General features: G+C 42.2%; 1 protein-coding gene across 2 annotated transcripts in view; it reads right to left on the reverse strand.

Moving 5' to 3' along the window:
- Positions 1-187: 187 nt before the first annotated feature.
- Positions 188-23,140, reverse strand: part of LOC147262883 (protein PHTF2) — a 38,463-nt gene continuing 15,510 nt past the window's right edge. The window contains exons 4-21 of one of the 2 annotated variants that reach the window (XM_086202156.1): positions 14,981-15,037; positions 11,448-11,517; positions 10,881-11,039; positions 9,872-10,037; positions 8,203-8,364; positions 6,669-6,897; positions 6,399-6,545; positions 6,148-6,304; positions 5,994-6,064; positions 5,601-5,729; positions 5,421-5,506; positions 4,773-4,965; positions 4,556-4,687; positions 4,233-4,319; positions 3,782-3,937; positions 3,556-3,651; positions 3,329-3,454; positions 188-2,843 (exon numbers count right to left, since the gene is read on the reverse strand). In XM_086202156.1, the coding sequence (XP_086058282.1) occupies positions 2,823-2,843; positions 3,329-3,454; positions 3,556-3,651; positions 3,782-3,937; positions 4,233-4,319; positions 4,556-4,687; positions 4,773-4,965; positions 5,421-5,506; positions 5,601-5,729; positions 5,994-6,064; positions 6,148-6,304; positions 6,399-6,545; positions 6,669-6,897; positions 8,203-8,364; positions 9,872-10,037; positions 10,881-11,039; positions 11,448-11,517; positions 14,981-15,037 (2,244 nt within the window). In that variant the 3' untranslated portion in view covers positions 188-2,822. The remainder of the gene's footprint in view (positions 2,844-3,328; positions 3,455-3,555; positions 3,652-3,781; positions 3,938-4,232; positions 4,320-4,555; positions 4,688-4,772; positions 4,966-5,420; positions 5,507-5,600; positions 5,730-5,993; positions 6,065-6,147; positions 6,305-6,398; positions 6,546-6,668; positions 6,898-8,202; positions 8,365-9,871; positions 10,038-10,880; positions 11,040-11,447; positions 11,518-14,980; positions 15,038-23,140) is intronic. The other variant, XM_086202157.1, reaches the window with a different exon arrangement.

A 23,140-nucleotide genomic window follows, 5' to 3' on the forward strand; every position in this document is an offset into this window, starting at 1 on the left:
ATCTGCCTCCTTGGTGTATTGGTACGTTGCTCTGAATAATAACACGCTAAGAAAACCTTTTCAGTAAAATATTTAACTTTGAACTAGAATTATAATATGAGACACCATTTATTTTGTGTGTCCAGTACTTCAAATGATTTGTTTAAGGCCATTAAAAAAAACAACTTAAAACCAAAAACACAACAAATGAACCAACATGTCAACATCCATTTATTTTATTTTCTTATAAAAAAAAAAAAAAAGTAGACGTTGCGGACAGACCAGTCCACAAAGAAAAATCTAAACCTCCTCTGAAAACAACCACAACATCTTTTTACTGAGATTCATCTTCATACATACGACTGAAACGTGTTTGTTCCATTAAAAACACGGTCAAACGTGCCGCTTCTTTCTTTTCCACAAAGTGTGAGGAACAAACAGCCGTGACGAAATGAACAAAAAGCACAACGCAACAAAAAAAAAGGGGAAAAAAATTTCCAAAGGGAAACAAATACATTCTTTTTTTTTTTTCTTCCATTAGAGACAAAAACAAGCAGTAAAAGTAAAAGCACTTTGGTCTTCCTTCTCCACTCACACTGACAAACTGACACACACACACACACACACACACACACTGAAGATGATGATGCAAGCAGGTCCGTTAGCTCCAGTTAGCAACATGCTAACTCATCATCTGAGGCAAAAACATCTGTCAGCATTTGAATCTCATTGGATGATGTTTTCTGCTGCGTACCGTGATGCAAAAAGATCAGACAAGTTAGTTCTCTCACACTCTCTCACACACACACACACACACACACACACACACACACACACACACACGATATCAAGCTGGTGAGGTACCAAAAAAACCCACATTGAAACAGGATTCTTCTCTTCCTCCATTAAAAAAAGGTTTTAAAGTGCATGTTTCATTCATGCTCAGACATGTTTGATTTGGACTTTGAGATCTAATCTGATATTAAATTTCACCGACAAGACGTCGCAACCCTCATTGGGACTGAGAACTTGATGTCATGATATGTGAGATAGAACGTCAGGTTCCTTTCAACTAGCGCGCAACACCACGACACTAAAATGAAATAGTGCTTTCAAAATGTTTTGTCGAAGAAGGTTTCTAACATCTAAATAATATGAGCTGTACGTGAAGTGTTATTATTGACTTTTGGGATTAAAAACAAACAACAAAAGCGAGTCAGACGAGTCGGTTTGAAATATCAGTTCTCCAGTAGAACCTGAGACTGGAGAGGAAATCGACCAAAAAGAAACTTTAAATAACAGAAAACATAGCATGAAGTAAACAACTTTGAATGTCATTTTCTGCTTGTTTACTCAGCTCTGACACACACACACACACACACACACACACACACACACATATACAAATATATATGTTGAGACATATTGAAAATACTGTCAAACCCACTGAGAAACGACTCATGAAATCAAAACTCAGCGAAATCTTAAAAGAACACAAAATGCAACTAAATAAGTCAGTGATGAGACCTGCGTATTCCAGGAAGTTGGAAATCCGTGTGTGTGTGCATGTGTGTGTGCGTTATATACTGCTGCAGCCATTGTGACATGAAAAATCGAAACACAACTGTTACTGCTGTGTGGAAGTCTTTGCATCTTTTTTTCTTAAAAACAGAACAAAACGAAGAGCACACGTCAGACGGAGCCGCCCCTCGGGGGGCCGCCTCTGAACGGAACCGCGCGATTGTTTCTCTGCACTGCTGATGTCAGTCAAAACTTCAATAAGAATCACGGGGCTTGGATTTCTTTCCTAGTTCGCTGTGTAAATTGGTGCCAAAATAAAAAGGAGTAAAGGAGTGATTTCCAAAACGTGACGTCACTTCTCATCGTTCTGTGGACCGATAAAGTGAATACTTTTTGGGATTGGACAGCTGATAAAAGTAACTGACAAAAAAAGAAGGGAACTATTGCTTGTTTTGGGTTTGCGTATCACGCAGCCCTCGAGTCCGACATTTGAGGTCTCAGCTCCAAAAATGTCATTACATTCCTTTTTTTTTTTCCTTCTGTTTTCGTCTCTCGGCCGGCCAGGTTGAGTGGAATCACGTTTGATCGAATCTTTTTTTTAAACGCTGATTCCATTTGTTTGTTGGAAATGGAAAAGAAAAAGAAAAAGGTACCACTTCACCGTAAATCTCCTCTTATAAAGGGTTACTAAACAGTATTAAGTGTGTTATTACTTGCGTTAACGCTTCATAGACCATTAATTAATAAATCATTTACAACTGTGAATGGTTTGCAAAGCGTGACTAATGCAGGTAATAATGCACTTAGAACCATGAGCTAGTGGCTCCTTTGCGAGGGGGAACTTATCGTTAAGTGACACTAGAACCTTGATGTTGTAACAGAACCTGCAGCTGTGTTTTGAAACTCAGTCAACGTATACATTTTGATTTGAAGCAAATAAAAACACACGAAATTTAAAACAATAAAATTGCCTCATTGGCAGCTTAATATACTGCAGCATTATGTCGCCTTCAAAGACCTGAAAAACTCGCAAAAAAATAAAAAATAAAATAAAGAGAACCCCATCACGATAATATTGATAATAAAAATAATTTATACTTGTAACACTTCTTGTTGACAGTTACAATAATAGTTTGGTGTCATAAAAACACGATATGAAAACAAAACTAGAAGTCAAATGAAACACTGAGTGGGTAAATAGTTTTGTGGATTGCACAAAGTGGAAACGTTGTAGGTCAAAGCACTCTTGATATGTGGAGACGCCGGAGACGTCCCGCCAGTCAGTCAGTGACGGCTCCACCGCGCCGTTTCTCTCTTTACTGTCACGATTTTATCTTCCACAGCTGAAAACGAGAGCAACGCCGTTAGCACATTGGTGGAACCTTGTGGGCTCCTTCAGTTTTTTGGAACTGAACTCAAGAGGGTTTTCCATGTGAAACGCCGAGCTGGTACTAAAAATACAGTTCAGAATTCCTGCGTGACAACAGCAGTACGTTGTCATGGTGTTGAAAACTACATTGGGAGCTTTGGCCCACGTCTGCTGGCCGACTCAAGTGTTGGGCTGAGTTTTACAGGATTTACAGCACAGATGGAAAATCCAAGTGAACGTTGAAACACGTTGAGTTGATAAATAAAAAGAAGAAAAGACAAAATGAGGACTCTGAAGTTCCATGTTGTAGGCAACTGGGTTTTTGTCTTCTTCATTCTTTTCAGGAAGGCAGAGTATTCAACGACATACAGACCTGTGAGACTGCACAGAGCACGGAAATGAACCCCCGAATCTGTGTGTGTGTGTGTGTGTGAGTGTGTGTGTGAGTGTGTTGTTTACCTTCAAGTTAAACCCTAACAGGTCAGATATGACTCCAGACACGGCCGACAGGATGACCACCTGCGTGATGTTGTAGAGAAGAGGGTTCATGGTCAAACCGTACAACCTGAAGGGAGTATCCAACTCCTGGTGAGAGAGGGAGGGAGAGAGAGAGGGAGGGAGAGAGAGAGGGCAACAGTGAACGTTTGTTTTTAGATGACGTGAAGGTGCTCTGTCTCAGGAAGTACCTTGAGTAGTTTGGTAGCCAGTTTTAAGACGTTGTTGACCAGTGTCAGCTCCTCTTTCTTGTTCGGTTTCTTCTCCATCTTCAGATACAAGTTGATCTGCAGCACGCACGCACACGCACACACACACGCACACACACGCACACACACACGCACGCACACACAGGTCGGTGTTTGAAGGTGTGGCTGTGCGGTTCCCGCATGTGTGTGTTTTCATCACGCGTGCTACCTGTTCCGTGAGCAGTATGGAGGTGTTGCTGTACTTCTTGCTGGTCTCTGAGCCCAGAGTGACGAACCTGAGCAGGAACAGGGACAGGCTGGAGCACCAGATCACCAGCTCCCAGTTATAGTGACACTCCAGGAAGGTTTCGTGGACGTGGAGCAACTGGAGGGAGAGAGGGGGGAGGAGGAGGTCATGACAGCGCTACACATCTTCAGGAGCAGAGGAGGGTCACACAGCTGTTTTGCACCAAATATTCGAACATTTGCTTTTGTAGTTTAACATGCTAACATAAGCTTAAAACTGCTAAAAACAAACGGCATGGCGGTGAGGTAGCGTGACACCACTTGCATGGTAAACTCAGTGAAGACACTAAAAATGCTAGATTACCTCAAATAAAAGACGACGTCTGCTAGCCACTGCGCTTCAGGTAAATCACAGTTTGAGGAGTTGAACTTACCTGGGCGCAGCAGATGAAGACGACAGACAAAGTTAGCAAGAAGGCAGACGACACAATCACATCCACGGAGCGCTGAGGACCCCGTCTCTGCAAATACAACCCACCACAACTCTTTGGTTCTGTTTTTTTCTAAATATTTTATTAAATACAAAAGAAATGTTGCTTATATAGAGCTGATATCGCTTCAATGCGACAATTAAGAGGAAAATCCGCAGTGCATTTCCCCTCTACCATAGTCATTACGGTAAAATCGGTGTAGGGTTGCACTTTGACAATGTTCGAAGGACTAAACATTGCGTTTAGTGAAGGTACTGATGTGGTACCTTGAGGTAGGAGCGTAGTGACAGCCACATCTTGATGTTCTGAACTTTCTTCAGTCTAAAATGGGGAACTTCAGACTTTCTGGCTCTGCGGGCCGAGGTCAGGTGACCAAACAGTTTGGCAAACAGCAGCCTCTGAAACGCGCACACGGAAACATCCTTCCCTCAATTCACGTCCAGCTTTTATTCTCCGAGTCTACGAGGTTCGTCGCTGCCTCACCTGTTTGTAGGTCCTCTCCGCTACACTCAGCAAGAAGAAGAAAAGCCATATGAGGCAAACACGCACCAAGAAGCTCAAGGTTACCATGGTGATCACCAAGGCGTCCGATCCCGGCCCGCCCCCCAGCGCCACAGACAGCAGCTCATTGGCAGAGAGGGTGGTCAGCTGATCCAGGTCCCGGTGCTGAGCCAGTCTGCGACAGAGGGACGGGGACGGGAGAACGTGTTTGAGACAGGTGGTCTTTTTGATTAAATAAAACATTTGAAAGCTTTTAGTTTTTAATTTTTCAAGGTACCGGACGTTAATTCTGATGTGAACATAGAAAACAACCTGACGAACAAGCAACTTCATCACTGCATCATGATTAGCGCAGTATATCCAACATACTGGTATTTCTTCAGCTTGTTTTGACATGCTATGCTGTTCAGTTTTTATTTCTTAAAAGGGGGGGGGGAATGTATATTAAAGAGGTGATTTTGAATATAAGTGCAACATGAGTTACAAAATTTGAGAACAATTCAAATCTTGGCGTGATTTTTCTTTTTTTTCACGTAGATTTTGCTTTTAACAAATAATCAAGTTCAAATTAATTGTACGGCTTTAATGGCCAACTATTCATGTATGGAGGTGTTAGCTAGTTAGCTATACCTGTAAGCGAAGGGAGTGAGGCCCAGCGTCACTGATACCAGGTTTCCAAAGACCTGGTAACCGATACCTGGGGTGTACAGATTCACCTGTAAAAGGACAAATAATATTGAAGTGTCCCTGCTTACTTTTGTTGACTGGAATATAATTCTGTAGGTAGAATTTCCCATGACAGAAACTCACCCGGTTCATGATCATGCCGCTGATCTCCAGGACGGACATGTCGGCCTTCTTGCACTCGTTTCCCTCCCACACAATGGCGCTGACCCTCTCCAGGCCGGGGTTGGAGCTGTGCAGCCAGGGGACGTGACCCTGAGGAGGAAAGCCATTCCACCAGGGAGTCACTCGTGATGCTTTCAGGATACTGGAGTATGATATGGGCATTCTGCAATAATCATAAACTGCATCTACAATAAATTATGTAGCAGAAGAAGAAGGAAAAAAAAACAACATGCCAGACTTGACCCTGAATGCCTGACCCAGTGTCGACTAAATTGAATTAACCGACAGCTTCAGCTGGTGTAGATTAATTTCATCAACCACCAAAGTCAGTGTGTAGCACTCGTGTTTCCAGACCTGATGGAAAGGGTCGTCTCTGTATTCTTTTTTAGCTGGAGGACAGACAGGCGTGCCTCCTCCTTCGCCCTCTGTGGAGGAAGAGGAGCAGCAGTACGTGGTTACCCACAGATCTACTGATGATGGTTTTATTTGGGCCCTCCGTTCTCCTGACCTGTCTCTGAGGTGCACGACGATCTGCACTCGGCACAGTGCAAGAAGTCTTCCCACAGCAGGTCCTCTGTCTCCGACTCGTGTCGAGTGCTCTCCGAGTCTTGAGTTCTCAGACTGGAACATCTGGAGCTACAGCTTGTGCCGGATTTGGGGACATCCTGACAGACGATTACAAGCATAAACAGAGTTTGTCTGGTTTACAGCCTGGCTTTTATAAATGAAGTTTCACCTTTTATGCGTGTGTGTTTCTACCTCCACAACGTAGTGTTTCTTGTAGTGGTGTGTGTTCTTGCGGTTTCGCAGCGTGCAGTCACTGTTCATTCTCTCTACTCCCCTGCGGAGGGCGCTGTAGGAGGCTTCAGGATCCTCCTCACTGGACGCTTCATCTGATGCTGGCTCCTGGGACACACACACACACACACACACACACACACACACACACACACACACACACACAGGTCAAAAAGGATTCAAAACAATTCTAATGACGGATGGGAACAGTTGAAATAGTCCTCGCGTCACCTTGTTGCCGCTGGCCATCATCAGTCCCGTGCTGCGTGGCGTGTGAGCTCGTGTGGGCTGGATGTGTGAGTTCCAGCACACGTCTTCGGTCCTGTTTAGCGAATCACATCGCTGCTCGTGGAGCTGAAGCCCTTCCTCACTGCTGCGATTTGTCACACGGCCGTCCAGCGACACGTAGCCGTTGTCTGTCTCTGTTGATTTATCGATGGACAGCTTGGACTTCTTCGATCTTTGGGAGGACGGAGGGAGTCGGGGTGAGTGTCAGGTGGCAACGACAGCAGAAGACGATGAATATGAAGGGTGATGAGGATGAGTAGGAGGAGCAGCATGCAGTGACATACATCTATGTACCGACGGCGTTTGACACCATCATCCTTGATATTACTGAGCATCAAGAATGACCAATATAATATCTTAAATGCAGAAGTAATGTCAAAATTCTTTGCTTTTCTTCCTAAGAAATTCAAAAATGTGAATAAGTGAGAAGAGGAGTGGACAGGAAGTGACTCAGACATCAGCATCCTTTCGGCGGCTTGAGGAACAACGTCGGCTGACATTCACAGCCGAGTTTTCCGTGTAAAGACGGAATCTCGTGCTCCTTTAGAACAAAGATCAGCAGTAAGTCGTAACGTAGGGCTGGACGATCTGGATTATAACTGCAACAGCTTCCACTGATAATGTAGTAGGAACATCATTGGCATTATTAAACTGAATTTTTTCTAAAATTACTTATTTTCTTTTAAAAGTGCATGAAACATTCATTTCTCTCGAGCCCTGAGTAAATAGAAAAGGACATGAAGGCCAGAACAGTGCAATATTCAGCACCGATTCATTTTGAAACATTCTGCATTTGATGCTAGACTGTTGTAGGCCTCTTAAGATTTCCAATAATCATTCAGCCCCGTCACAAACTTACATAAAATTGGCTGCAATATCCCTCGGCAAGTTCCACTCCCTGGAGGTCAGATCTTTGGTGCTGTTTAGTAGGATTACATAAAAACTGCCAGGTTGATTTTCATGATGTGAAATGGAAGGATGGAAGAAAGGATGCACAGAATGTTGAGGCAGATACCAACGTTTGAATTATCATTATAAGTTTTTTTTTTTTTTTTTGAGGAAATATTTCATGGCCCGTGGCAGAGGTCCGAGCACTTCAAGTTCTGTTTTGGAGCCCCGTAGCTGTACAGGTACGGGAAACTAGAACAGATGTTCATGAGCAGGAAATGAATATTTTCTACTCATCCAGTGAGAACTTCCTGTTACAGGTGAAGCCGAGTGAGGATGAAGGTCGACAGCGTGAAGGAAAAAGAAGTGATGTCGCAGCTGAAGGGACTCAGGCAGGACTGGGATTCAGTTCCCGCATAAATGATCGACGGTACTTTGATGTCGTGATTTACTGTGACGAATGAAACCTTAAGTTTCTGTCTGTCTTGTTTGGCCAGATTTATAGAACGTCATTCACTCAGAGAACTGAAGCCCAGTCCCGTCACGGTAAATCATCTGGTTAAAGAAGATGGGAAACGAAAATACACACCCAGCTTTACAGAGATCATGCCAGAAATCTTGGAAGAGAGCACCCAGGCTGTATGTGGTGCCGGCTGAGTAGGACTGTGGCGCCCCCTCCTGTGTGTTATCGGTAGTGCTAGACCCGTCGCCTTCCCTATGCACCTCCATCTGAGATGCCTTCCTCAACTTCCTTCAGTTTGGAAAGAATAGAGGGTGGAGAGTCTTAGACAGAAGAAACTAAAGCAGCTGAGTTTATTCTTGTATTGAAGAAGTTTTTGACTGACATCAAACTTTGTCAGCGTGTTGTTTTACTACATCGCTGTGATATTTTGAACACATTAAAGCAAAATCTAGGGACACATGACCGTTGCAGTTCCGATCCGCTGGTAATACTGTGCGTATGAAAACAATGATGAGCAAATCATCAGAAAATAACGATATAAAGAAACGATATTTGCCGACACTGATTATGCGCCAATATCATCTCGCATTCCTGATAAAATCGTGGAGAAAAAAAAAAAAGGCTTTCATTTTGGAAAGCATAAGAAGAAAGTAAAACGTTTGTTTATGGAACATTCATCTATTCGGATGAAACAGGATGCTGATGAAGACTTCACTCCTTTGTTTTTATGATGAAGTTTGATGTACTCCTTAAAAAAAAGAAAAAGAAAAGAAAGGAAACGCTTCCTTGAAATTATTCATTCAAGCACGTTTTTGAAAATAAGCTGCCGATGCTTTATGATTTTTCTGAACTTCTGAAGAAGCTTCCGAGCCGTTTCAACTGTGTCTCCTTCCCCGCAGGAGAGTTAGGACGTGTTATTCACCAGTGATGCTTCTTTCAGCCTGTCTGAGCCAACAACCGCGGGTGTGGAAAAAAAAGGGAGAGAAAAAAAAAAAAGACATAGAAACGTACAGAGCGACAGAGTGTTGACGTGACGATCCAGATCCTGACGTGGTTGTGCGCGGGGCCGCGGCCATGAATAGAAGCTTCGAGCCAATTCAAGGAAAAATCAAACTGCAAATCGAGACACTACAAAACACAAAGCTGCAGGCACGTTTCTACTTGCACACACGAGGAATCACCTTTGGCTTTAATTAGTGAGATTTCATTTATCAGGCAGAGATTTCATTTATCAGAGGGAGATTTCCTAACGACAAAATGCAGCTACTGTGTATTTCAGATTAAAAAGTGTAGGGAAATGAAGATTAATACAAACAACCAAAAAAGCTGAAAAAGCTAGAAACTTTTTTTTTTTTTTTAGTCCATAATAAACCAAAGAGAAAATCTCTCCATGATAAATGTGTGTCTTTTCTGTTAGATGTTTAGTGAAAGAAGCCAACTGAAACTGCAAGAAAACCACAACCCAACAGCAGGACAGACTTCTTCGTTTGTTCTCCTAAACTTTTTTCCGGCCCTCGTTCTCCATCATGTGCTTTTTATAGCCCCTAAACTTTACTTGCCTCCCTCAGTCTGTCCTCTCCACGTTCCTCTCTATCTCTTCCTGCCTCTCTCTGCTTGTCAGATTCGGCCTCTTATCCCGCCTCCCTGCTGTCCTCATTTTCTTGCATTGACTGTCACTGACCTCCTCTTCCTGTCTGAGCCCTTCGTCGTCATCATCTTGCCTATTTTACCAGACCTTAGCCTCTCTTCTTCCTATTTCTCCATGTAGGATTTGACTTTATCATTCCAGTGCTACCTGCGTCTCTTCCCGCCGCTGCTGGAGGCAGGTTTGGGGGTCCTGGTGGAGACGATCTGACAGTGGACGGTGCCCAGCAGCAGCATGAGCCAGATGGCTCCAAACACCTCGGTGGCCGGTATCCCATGAGGCTGAGGGATGGTCACATACAAGACCGCCGCAGCCACTGGGAGACAGGAAATGAGGGGTAAACAAACAGAACATCAGTCACGTCCACCCCCCGACATTCGAATCTCTCTCAGCTCCGATTAAAATCTCATTGCCAGATGAGGTTTTATTTTAAATCACTTTGACCCAAGTTATTTGAGGGTCAGAGAGGGTTTTTTTCTAAATGGAAGACTTTCTGCTATTTCCATGACCTTTTTATTCTAACACCATGGTTTAAAATGTGTGGGGGTAAACCTGAGAACTCTACTCCAGTTCTCCGAATACTGCTTCAACTTGCTTTTTTTTTTTTTTTTTTTTTTTAAACCTTCCAACTCAAACAAGGTGCGAGTGTGTTTGTGTTTTATGTGCTAAGAGAGGGAAGCCAGCGGGAAGGGCAGAGGGTTGGAAGACAAGATGAGTCACTGTGAAAAGCTGCATGATGCAGCTGGTGAAAAATGCTTCTGCATGCACGGTGCAGGCGCTGCCCATTTTATTGCCTGAGATACACTGCATGTGTGTTTCAGGACAAACTAATCAGATGCAGCATTTGAACATCTTGTGAACCGATTGGGTAAACCTCCACAGGGTATTATTAACTAATACTGAACAAATGAAAGCTTAAATTGAACTACTTTTCCTACTTTCCTCTCAGATTAGGCCAATTTTTGTTAGTGCAGCTCATATTTCCTAGAGCGACGGCTCGTGTTTGGGAAAACAGTGACAAGACACATAACAGTCTGTGAGTGTTGTGAGGTACAAGAGGGGTTGAGGTTTGATCTCATAAAAGCAAAACTAAACATTTACACACAGATAAATACACACACACACACACACACACACACACACACACACACACACCAACCTTGCAGCAAGTAGAGTGCTAGCAGTAGGAGGAAGATGGCTCTGGAGGTGACCTGGATCCACCATCTACAGAAGAATGGGAAGAAGACAACTCTGACGATGCCCTTCCTGGTCAGGGAGGTCCATGGACTCTCTGGCTTGGCCTTTGCAAACGCCGACCCTGGAGAGAACACAAACGTGGATAAACATGGATGTATTAATTAAGTTAAAGTGTGGCGAAGACACAATCTGGGGTTGTTTTATTCTTGTTCATCTTCGGACTCTTCTTCTTCTATATTTCATCGCTGCTGTTATTGTTCTACTTTATCTCCGTTCTGTTTACGACCTCTTGTATCTCAATAATTTCACACTAGCCCAGAATAATGAAATTTTAATGAGGATGAAGTTGACTGACTTGATGAGGAACTGAACGTGAGACCAATACAAAGTCAAAGAGATAGAAGACAAGGATTAATAATGACAGAGATGTTTATGTTATAGCCTGTACTCTTTGTAAGATGATATTAGCGTTCATCTAATATACAGAAAAGCTTCACCCTGACACACACACACACACACACACACTCACCTCTAACCAAGTCCACATCTATGAGATCCGGTTTGACGTGTCCTGTCTTCTTAGGCTTGTTCCTCAATCCCTGCAGGAGGAACGGAAAGCGTCAATGCCAGACGGGGAACAAAGTAAATGTAGCAATAATAGCACACGTCTACTGCAGGCAGCTTCAGAGTTGGAGGAATCACACCGTGCATTCAGGCTCACACAGCTACTGCCTCTACCTTCTATCTCACAGCATGTTCATCTACTCACATCTGAAGCAGACACTTCTACCACGACTGGACTGGATTTGGTATATTTGTGTTATAATAGGTTCCATCATTCAAAAAAACAAAAAAAAACAAATAAAAAAAAAGGTGTGTTGCAGCCCCCCATTCACCCAGTAAATTGTACTGGTAGAGCTGCTGCTTTGTGGGAAAAGCACTCACACTTTTTTGTACCCACTCACTTCCTCTGTGACCAGCATCTCTTCTGAAGTGTAAGAGACACCGCTATGGCAACAAACTGTAGTGACTTTTTTTTTTTTTTGGAGTGATGATGAAATTCACACATATGGTGTACATGTGAGACACAGCAGAAGTGGTAAGTAAAAAAAAAAAAAAAAAAAAAAAGGCTCTCAAATGCGTGTGTGCGTGCGTGCGTGTGTGTGTGTGTGCTTTCATATCAGTATCAGGCTGTATTGAGCACACACGCGTTATCTTCTCACACTTTCCCCACACAGACCAGGTCTAGTGAACGCATGTGCTGCATATCCATGTTGATAACGCTAACAAAAGTCCATTTATTTCTTAAACAAATCCCATCAAATATCTACTCTAAGCATTCGAGCCCCTTATACATTTAATATATGCAAAATCTGATAAGTATATTTGTGCAACAAGAATTTCTATACAAAATTTGGATAATTTTCCCTCAACAAAACCTTGCAATACAAAAATCATGCCAATACTTACGCAGTTCTATGAGTACGAAATGAAAAAGTTGGACATTTAAAACAATTTTTTAAAGAAACTATTGTCATTTATACATATTTATGCAACTGAATCACTTTTAAAATGATCAATGTCTTACAAAAATAGTCACTTTGAAAGAGGGTTTTGTTAAATAACTATGAATTGGACTTGTTCGTGTTAATATTTACGTAAGAGGGCAATCACAGCTAAAAGGACCCGATCAATAGCCTCTTCTTGGCGGCAGGTTTATTACTGCAGTATAGTCCTTTTATAGCCCTGCCCACAGCGCTCTTATCTCAGCTATTCATAGCCTCTTATCAGACAAACTAGCGCAGTCACAAGCTATTTGTCTTGTATAAGTGAATGAGGCCTAAATGCCAACATTCACACGTGAGAGTGAATGTTTCACTCTAAACACAGCGTATTCATCCCAAATGACTTGCATGACTTTAGTTTTTTTTTTTTTTAAATTTACATGAAATAATGTCGTTTTTTTACAGTGCCTTCTGAACCCACGGTTGAGTGTACCGCAGTTCTGCGCTTACACCAGCAGGTGGCGACGGCTTGTCCTCTGCAGAGCATTCCTCCCTCCTGAGTTGAAGAAACCTTTGTCAAACTGAACTCAGATGTGCTGTACCTCCCAAAACAGTAAACTTAACAATTCAATCTATTTACAATATCTTTAAAATTTTGTAAAAAAAGCTATGGAAAACTGTTTTTTTTTGTTTTTGTTTAAATCTTGTTCCTAATCACACTTCCAAAAAGCAGAAATGAAGAGCTTGTAATAGACCTATTTCAGCTCCTGATGCTGCCGTTTACATCTTTCTGTAAAAGTTTTGTAGATGAACAGAAACTGTATTAGTTTTCTATCAGGGTGGTGACTGCATCTTCTCCACAATAATGTCACAAAAGCTTTTTTTCTATGAGAAGTCACCGCTTCACAATAGAACAAATGACTGGTTGGTCCTGGAATTACAGTGTGAGTATAACCGGTTATCTTACTGTTAATGAGTCCCTGAGAAGTATAAAGAAGGGTTTGTAGTTGAGGAGGTGACACAAATCAGCTTGAAACGATGAGACGGCCCACATGTGTGTGTTTGGACTTTGCGCTCATTAAGGAGAGTGCTCCTCATCTCTGTTTACAAGAAGTACATTCAGAGGTGGAAGCAGAAACCTCTGAAATCCAGCCAGGCAGTGCTCTCTAGGGCCGGGATCAGTGAAATAATGATCTGACAAACACGTAGAAACACGGTGAATGCTCTTTCCTTTCAAATTATTTAGAAAAGCTCATAAGTTCTATATTTACCAAATTTTTCTTCATGATAGACAACAGATGATGAGCAAATATGAAGAAGACTTGAGGAAAACTGGCCGATACCATATATTAAAAAAAAAGAAGAAAGAAAGACCCACAACTGCTGATACCTATGACGTGCTGATGGTGCTACGCTCTATGTACCAGACTCTTTAGCGGTTTGGCCGTCGACATCTTGGCTTTTTCGGAACCGTAGGTAACCATTTTCAGGTGAGGGGCAGTGAGGATGGATGTGGCTGAGAGATTTATCAGTGCTCAGATCCAATACATTTTGCACATGAATTTGATAGAGGATTAAAACTGGTGATATTTGCAGTTCTTTGTTTAAACCCGTCCACTTATCCCTCTACGTCCTTGCTTGTGGTTTTACGCAGTTTTCAATTGGATAACAGCAAAAATCAGACACAAAAAAAAAAAAAGAAGGATTCTGCGTTCAAATCTTGTTGCAATACGCAAAACCTGAGATGGGTCATTTCAGGGTGAATGAGTGTTACAAGAGGAAGGACACAGGTTCGTGTTATGAAATCCAGTCTGGGAACGTTCTAGCCCATCTAACTTATGTCTACTTCCAGGAAAACCCATGACAATTACTTGCCACAGAAATGCAGCTTTGACCCTAAAACATCTCAAGCTCTCAAAACCGTTTTGTCTTTTGTGAATCACTGATGTGAACTAGAGTTCGCTTGGTCACGGCTGCATTTTTGTTCTGACACTAAACTTTCAGCTAAGAGTTAAAGAGGACCAAACATCTGTACGGTGCCACTCCGATCACATGACTAACGCAGCTGTGCGTTCACACCACGGACGTCTGTGCAGCTGCAGGATGACAGCGTGCTACGCTAGCGGTCTGAACGCTACGTGAGGTTAATGGAAACAAACAAAGGGCTGAACAATCGAACTGAGTGGTCAGATCAACCCGTCTAGTCTACGGCGTGGGTGAGCAGACGTGCACCAAGCGGTCCGCTAAATACTCACCAGGGAAATAAACTGTAGAGAGGAAGAGGGAAAGGTGGATGGAGGAGGAAGAATGGAGATGAAGAGGAGGAGCACCCAGTCAGGGGGGCAGAGAGGACAGAATTAAAAGAAAACACTGGAAAAGAACTGGTGGCATGGCGAGAGAGAGAGAGAAAACGCAATAAAGGAGGAAGAGATAGAGGAGTGAACAGGAGAAGACAGAACAGATGAAGAAAAGAAGCCACAAGATTGTGTGTGCAAGGAAATGTTTCAAATGAAGAGAAATTAACGAAAAGTATCAGTTAAAAATCAACCAGACGTACCTTTATTTCTCGCTGCTCCACAGATTTTTCCCATATCTGCTGGTCATAGGCGCCAATCTGGAACAATAAGAATACGGTGACAATGAAATATGGGGAGAGGAACAATAAACAGCCGAGGGATGATATTTCCATTTCCTGAATGCTTACACTGTCAAAGCTTTAGTTCTGTGTCAATTAGAGACAAATATGCAGGAGAGAACAATGTTCTAATCTCCCAGTTCACCTTAGCTGTCTTAGCTGCACCACCATCCTGATTTAAACCCCGATTATATCCCCATTACGGTGCTAACACTTGATTCTCAAGTTTGCGATGAGTCAGCATGAAAGGGACCATCCTGGTGAGTCAGCATGCAGTGTTTCGCCTTGTGTGGAAGTTTAAGTTCTTGCTTCACTGCTGGAATGGTCGTGACAGTTTTACAGCAGTCAGCAATCTCAATTAAACTGCTCTTATTAAATCCTTAGACCCATTCCAACCGCTTTGTTATGTCTCTAAAGTGTTTTAAAGTGCTTTAACTTTGGGTACAGCTGCTTTTCAAGCACAAATGTAAACAAACTACCTCCTAAAGATCAAGATTTGCTACTTTTCTGTCACTTAAGAGAGATAATAAAGAGGTTGCTTGTTTGTTTTTTGATGATTGGATGGACTCAAAGAGGCAATTTGAACCATTGCTTTGGGCTGTGGGATACTTTGATGAGTAATTTTCACATTTTCCTGCTCATGACCTTAGAATTCATGAACGTAACCATTGGTTGCAGCCCAAATCCTGTGCATCCCGTCGTATTTCCATGAACACCATGTAGACCGGTGCTTGTTCTGAGCCCTTCCCATGATAAGAATTTTTCATGCTGTCAATAATGCAACTACTCACTAAACATTATTTGCTCTTTTATGGAGGTAATTCTAAATACAACTTCCATGTGTTTATCCCTGGGTTGGAATGTGAACCCTTCCATTATTGGTGTTTGCATTTTTCACTGTAATTTTAATTTGTGAATCACAGCTTTTTAAGCCAGCGCAACTAATATTATTGATTTGATGATGGAGGATTAATGTGGCTCTCATGACTGTATGCTGATGTGACTTGTGGCCCAAAATAAACAGTTTACAGTTTTAAATCTGTATTTTCTAACTCTATTCCCATCAAAAATTCTGGATTTTGTCTCTTCCACAAAGCTTGTGATTCATAACAAACTTTGCCTGCGTATCGTGACCTTGTGATGTGGCTTTAACATCCAGCAAAACCACTCCTGAGTAACATGTGAATGGAGCTAGAGACAAGAGCCAGCATTGTACCAACAGTGTGAGGGTTTCTGCACTCTTATTTACTCCTGAATCTTGTTTTTCTTTCTCTCTTCTAAAGTGGAGAGAAAAACTTGCGAAACTGGTCCAGACGGTCAAGTTCAACCAGCTCAAAGGAAACCTGACAATGATTTAGTACTTCAGTATAGCTCTCCTGTGACATGCATGCAGCACCACCTGTCACTGTCACAGGGATCGATGGACCTGCAGTGTGTGTGTGTGTTTGTGTGTGTGCGTGCATCAGAGGTGGTTTACCTCAATAACACAAGCGCATGCAGTGTGTGTCTGCTTTTCCAGCAACACAGGGTTACAGCAGATGTTACCGTGGGAACATGATTTGTACCTTTTGCAGACATGTGACCTAGGAACACTCACTAACACACACACACACACACTCACACACACACACACAGAAAACAATCCCTCTCAAGGTCAAACGACTAATTTCCCATCCAACAGTTTCCCCTGCTTCTATCATCCACGCTGAGAAAATGAAACTGAGCAGCTGTGAGGTTTTTTGGGGGGTTTTTTTTAGTAAAAAGGAGAAAAAGTCACATATTTGCCTGCATTTACATCGAGTGTTTCAGAGAGATGAAGAGGATCAGCAGGATCAGTATAATCATGTGTTCTACAAGACCGCGAGTCTGGGTCACCCCCCTCTAAATGGAAACTCTGCATGTTCAATGAGCCTTCATTAAAGATGGATGGGGGGAGTGTGAGGGAGAGGAAGGTCAAAGATGGAGAGAAAGCGTCTTTTAATATCGGTGTAAGAGTTCAGTTATATTCATCTCTCTGCTCTTGTTTTCTCTTCATGTTTTGAGCAAAAGCTCTTAAAACATAATGCCATGCACACATCAGATGTTCTCATGTGGCACCGCAGCATCATAATCGAGCGTCTCCACGGTGACATTTGGGCTGACAGCTAATTTTCCACATCACTTGGCCTATTACTAGAGAGGATGCTCAAGTGCATCTGGAGGGCAAACATGGCTGCGCTACAGAGCAGAAAGATCAAGAATGAGGATGTGCAGATAAGGAGGAGGGCAGGTTTATACACAGGAGGCATTTTAAGCAGCACATGGACGGACGGACACACACACACACACCTTGTTACATCAGGAAAGAAGAAGGTGAGTGACATCTAATGCAGTGTAATTAATAGACCTGTAAATCCTCTTACACACACACACACACACACACACAACACCCTTCATTTACTGTTTGTCAACTTTCTCAACTTACTGGTTTCGTCACTTCATTAGTAGCAAGGTGTAGTATATACCTGTATATACAATACAAAGGCTACAAACGATTTGACAAACAAATCATGTACCCAGAAGGGAGCATGACAAGACCAAGTGTGCTGCTGCGGTAGTGCCAGGGTCACCATGGCGATGGAGGAGGCGGGGGGGGGGGGGGTATGTCAGTGAAGAAACAGTTATATAACAACTGCCTCTGCAATGAGGGAGCACCACACACACACACAAATATGAGGAGCTGTATTTTTTTAAGTGTGTCCGTGTTAGGAAGATTCAACACATCGACACAGATACCTGCGGTGAGTATTCCACTTATCAGTGACCACAAAGCCAGAGTTGTTAAATTCATGATGCCTGAAGAAGGAGTCAAGAGAATCTCAAGACGTTCACTACAACCATGATCAGATGGACAGAATCAGCAGCAGCGGCAACACTCGCAGCTGAGAATGAAATCTGTGACAGGAGAAGTTTATTTTCATTTTAGCTGAGTTTTTTTTTTTTTTGTTATGTTTTGTTTACTTTTACGTCATAAAATAGTGGGTATTTTGAAAAATCCACACAGACGAACCGCTTGCAGTTCCTCTCAGCAACACTGTAGCCTCTTTTACAACTAAATGTTTTGGTTTTCCAGCTGTAGCCGATTGTCTCAGTGTTCTATTGTGGGCGGCAACTAAAAACCAAGGCACCAGGAACATTGATGCTGCTTGCCTCAGCTACTGAACAGGACAGGTTTTAAAAAGAAAAACAAAAACAAAAACCAAGGATATAAAACAGCTGCTGTGCACTACCTGCCCTTTGTCAAGTAGCACTCACAGTTAGCAAATACTTGGTCAACATATTAATGTATTTAACAGTGGACAGACATCTCCCTCAGAGACGAAGGGAAACTTAGCTGTCTGTTTAAGAATGTCATTGGTGTCGTTCGTCAGCAGGATTAAGTCATAAACTGTGAGGCTGATTTTCATTAAACTTGGTGGAAAAGAACAGCATGGACCAAGGAAGAATCTATGAAATTGTGGAGACTGATCGGTGCAACATACAAAAAAAAAAAGGGGGGGGGGGCTTTAAAAAAAAAAAAGAAAAAAAAAAAGGTTTGGTTTAGGCTGACTTGCCGGAGGACTGCGCCCGGTTCCTTAATTTAAGGATGATGCTGCAGCTAAGGAAGCATTTAGATAAAAAGATCAATCGACCGATTAACAACTTGTGGAGCAAATTATTAATGGGTTGTGGTCTTTAATGCGGGACACTAGAAGGCATAGAAAGAAGGTTTTCAAATATTTAAGCCTCTGGTAGTGTGAAAGCTATCCATCTACAGCCAAACAAATGCTGCATGGGCGGAAACCATTTTTCACTGTAACCTAATTATCTCGAGTATTTCATGCTTCCTTCCAGTGTGAAATGCACAGAGGGAATCACCTGATTATATGTCTGACTGGGTGCGGTCACTTTTGACTCACTGATCCACCAACAACGAGCCTTGAAACGCTCCGGACGTTGTAATGAGTGTGTTCATCCAGCGCTGTCAGTTTGAAGCGGATGAGGAGAAGCAAATGAATAAAACAGGCTTGATTTCACAAACCCAGACGGAGGAGGTCAACTCTGCATTATCTCATCAATAATGTATTTTATCCAAACGCATGGGGCTTTCAGTGTAAAATTAATACTTCAACAGTATCTAATCCAAGAACTTTCAGCCTCAGTTATCACAAATGTTGTTGTGAATGCAACATTTTATACAAGATGAGATAAACCTTTATTCGTCCCTCAGTGGGGAAACTGGCAATTTATCATTTCTTTATACACAGGAACCAGAGGACGTATACAGTCACTTCAATGTGTCCTCTTGTGATACGAGCTTGGTATGTATTGATGATGATATTCTCACCACTTCTGATGTCACTGGATCCTTTAATCTCATACTAAAACTTTGACTCTGGTCGGTTATTTGGTTGACAGATTAGGAGATAATTTGGTCATTTAAATTAGACCAACAGGGGGATTATCAAGTCTGCTTTCACTGCTGCCGTTTTCGGATGAAATTCCAAAAGGATGTAATGAAATGTTGCACATAAGTTTGTTGAGTAAAAGAAGAACGAAACTATCAAGTCATTTATTTTCCCACAGGTTAGGTGCGCATGAACAGGAAGACAACCAGGGACTGAATGAACGGGGGGAGCAACAGTTGGACTCGGACGGCTCGTTCGGTTGTTGACATTATCTCTTCTCATGTTTTCAAGTGGGATCATGACAACACGCAGAGGATTTTTTTAAGTGTGTGTGAGGTCTATTTTCAACTCAAACAGGTGGTTGAGTGTGTGACAGATGACTCAGAACCACACAGGAGAACAATAAGAGAGAGGGGGAGATGTTTACTGCGGGACACTCGACAGCTGAAAGGAGGTTCAGTCGACTATAGGAGTCGTGAGGGCAGCAATTAAAAACAGGTGACCTCTTCCTTTAATGGAGAAATTAAATCAGGATGATGAACCCGTGACCTGATATACGAAAACCTTACATACATTCGACACTAAACACATCTGAATCAACCTCGGGTTTCTGAACCTGTTTATCGAGGCATGGAAAAGCTGCAGCTCGCATCATCAAATGCCGGAAAAGAGTAGGAGAAAACAATTATTTCCCGACTCAAAACATTCAAAAGTACAACGCAATTTGCACTGGAGACGCTGGAACCAGGAAAATAGTTAGCATCTTTGCTAAATTAACTGATTGTTAAAACTGTAGTAGATTCATTTGCTTTTCAACTCAGCATTGCTTTCTTTTTTTAAATAACGAAACTTGATTATACTCACAGTTGGAGCTTTTGGTTTTCTACGAGTTATGATTAATGAGTTTTATAATATATATATATATATTTATTTATACACACACATAGAAACATACATATGACAAAGCCTCAACGCTGACAATATGAACTTTATATTCTAATGTGTAAAGTCACCCATGGATAAGTTACATACCAAAGATGTATAAAAGCTGCCACATTACGTCTAAAAATAGACCTTGAGCCCTATGCAAATAAGCCATCGGCTCAATTATTTTTTTGTAATGCAATCTTATTGAGGTCAACACCTGATGAAAAGGTTAACAATCTCCATGAAATGTGTGTGTGTGTGTGTGTGTGTGTGTGTGTGTGTGTCGTCACTGTGGTGAAAAAAAAGGCAGCGAGCCCACAAATGTAACACTCTGCTTTGTTTGTAGCTTCCCTCCAGACAGTCAGACATGCACGGTGAGTCATGAGTGGCTGCTTGAGGAGTTCAGCTCCCAGCACTTTTTCTTTTTTTGGAAATCAATACTTGATTGATGCTTTTAATCCACTGTAGGGTTGACTTGTTTTCAGACACAGGCCGCGTGGACCTTGTGTCTATAAACTCAATGTCTATTTTGACTATTAATGATTAAAAACATGATTCTGAGCTGGAGTTGCGCCATTGTATTAGTGCACCATTTCTGTAGTTTCAGTTCAGGCTGTGAAATCAAAAGAACACACATTATATAGCATGTAAAGCTTTTTTCAGTGTCCAATTTGGAGGATTGGTTAGACCTGAATTACACGTACACTTTGTTAGGTGCTCACCTTTATCACAACAGCCCTGTAATAAACTGAGTTGACGAAAAAGAGGTGAATTAAAACAAAAAATATTGAGGCTCATCTAGCCAGTTTCATGGATCCCAGGAACAACAAAGATACACAAAAATGTCCCCGTGACTCAAACAACTAACTGCTTGTGGCGTCAGAGAAAAGTGACTAACTTCCTCTTTGATGGTGTATCTGTGTCTTATTTACATTCCCACAGGGCTTCTTCATCTCTGCTGTCTCATTTAGACAGTCAACACGTGTGTGAGACAGGTTTTTGTTTGGGGTTTTTTTTTTTTTTTTACATCGATTACTCAGAGGTTGTAGTCACTCGTGCGCTTCAGTCCAGACGAATGACACATGCACACACAGATGAATACAAACACACACACACACACACACACACACACACACACACACACACACACACAAACAAACACAGTTGTCATGCAAACTCTGGAGGGAACCTGCAACTTTCTATAGATAACAGCAGACAGAGGTGTTAAACACGGGGACCTTTGATGAAAGTGACTAATAACACGACGCGCGTTCGGTGTGACGTGACTCTGCAGTGAAAGCGTACGCTGACGTCTACATCTGCCAGATGCAAGAAGAAAACCAGAGAGGAACAGAGCAAATCTGACATGCTGGTATATGACAGACAGCTGAAAGACAGGGACGTTGTCGCGGGTCAGAACAGAAATGACAGACAGGGTCATAATGACTGGGTGAAGGGCCGTGTGGATGGACAGAGCAACAGGCAGGCAGATGGGTATGTAAGCTGAGAGCTGCAGGGGGGGTCAGTTCGGGGGGGGCTTGAGTCCAGCACAGGATCTGATATCGGAAACCATGGAACAAGAAGACACACAACACCAGAAGGGTTTGCGCCCGCCTCGGCCACTGCTGGTGACGAGCGCTGAAGAAAGAAAGCCAAGAATACTGAGCTTTGGAGGGTCAAACCGGCAACATGTATGAGGAGCTGGGGTGGGGATGTCGAGGCACATCGTGATTAGATTAGAAAATGATTTAGCGTGCGTTCAATTTTCCACTATAAAGATAAGATTTCATTTTTTTTCTGCAACTACTTGCTAATTTTAAACATATAAAACATGTTTACATTGATCCATGATTAAAAAAGCAGATAAATCAACAGATTCTCTCTTAAAAGTTGACAAAAATGTGACCAGTGACCAATACCAGTGCTGACTGATTACATACTGACAATTAAAACTGGTTGATCTGATTTTCAGCAGCTTAACGCCCTGAGCTGCCTTGTCAAAAAATGTCATAAGTGACATTTTTTGTGTGTGTGTGTGCATTTGAGGTTATGATGTCATTATTTTGTCCATCACATCGGGTGACCCGTCGCTCTTTTAAAGGGATCGAAGAGGCCAACACATTCTGGAAGGATTGAATCGCTCTCTGCACGTTAGGAAAATCTTTCAAATTCAAAAACGGGCTTGACTTTAATATGACATAAAATGAAATGTTTTAATATCTGCCTCTGCATAATCACCATGAACTGTGAGCAGCTGTGTCTGGCTCGCTCACCATACAAGTGTGGCAGAGAGCTGCACACGCGCATGCACGCACACACGCGCAAACACACACAGGTCCAATGTCACGTTCACAGGCACTCCGGATAAAGCTCTTGTTACAGGCGATTGTAATGCTGATAATTAGATTTTTTGATTAATTGCAGGCATGCATCCTCACCCGGCTCCTAATGAGGAGCCCCAACTCTTTGCCTCATTTGGTATTTTGTTGCACATTTCACCATTGCCATCACCAGACAGTAATAGTGACTCCAACCTGCACCATCCCGTACGAAGCTAGGCTCTTAAAATATTAAAGAGTATGCAATCTCCCATCTCATGCCATCCTTTTAAATTTCTTATGCTCAATAAATATGTCAAGAGACGGTCAAGCTGAAAGTTCTAAAAAAAACAAACGCAAAATATTAATAAAAAAACTAAACAGTGAAAACTATTGCATTCCTATATTTT

This window comes from Aulostomus chinensis, chromosome 4 (assembly GCF_037954235.1).
Source record: "Aulostomus chinensis isolate RoL2024-O1b breed Wild chromosome 4, RoL_Achi_v1.0, whole genome shotgun sequence".
In the NCBI taxonomy this organism is placed as follows: Eukaryota; Metazoa; Chordata; class Actinopteri; order Syngnathiformes; family Aulostomidae; genus Aulostomus; species Aulostomus chinensis.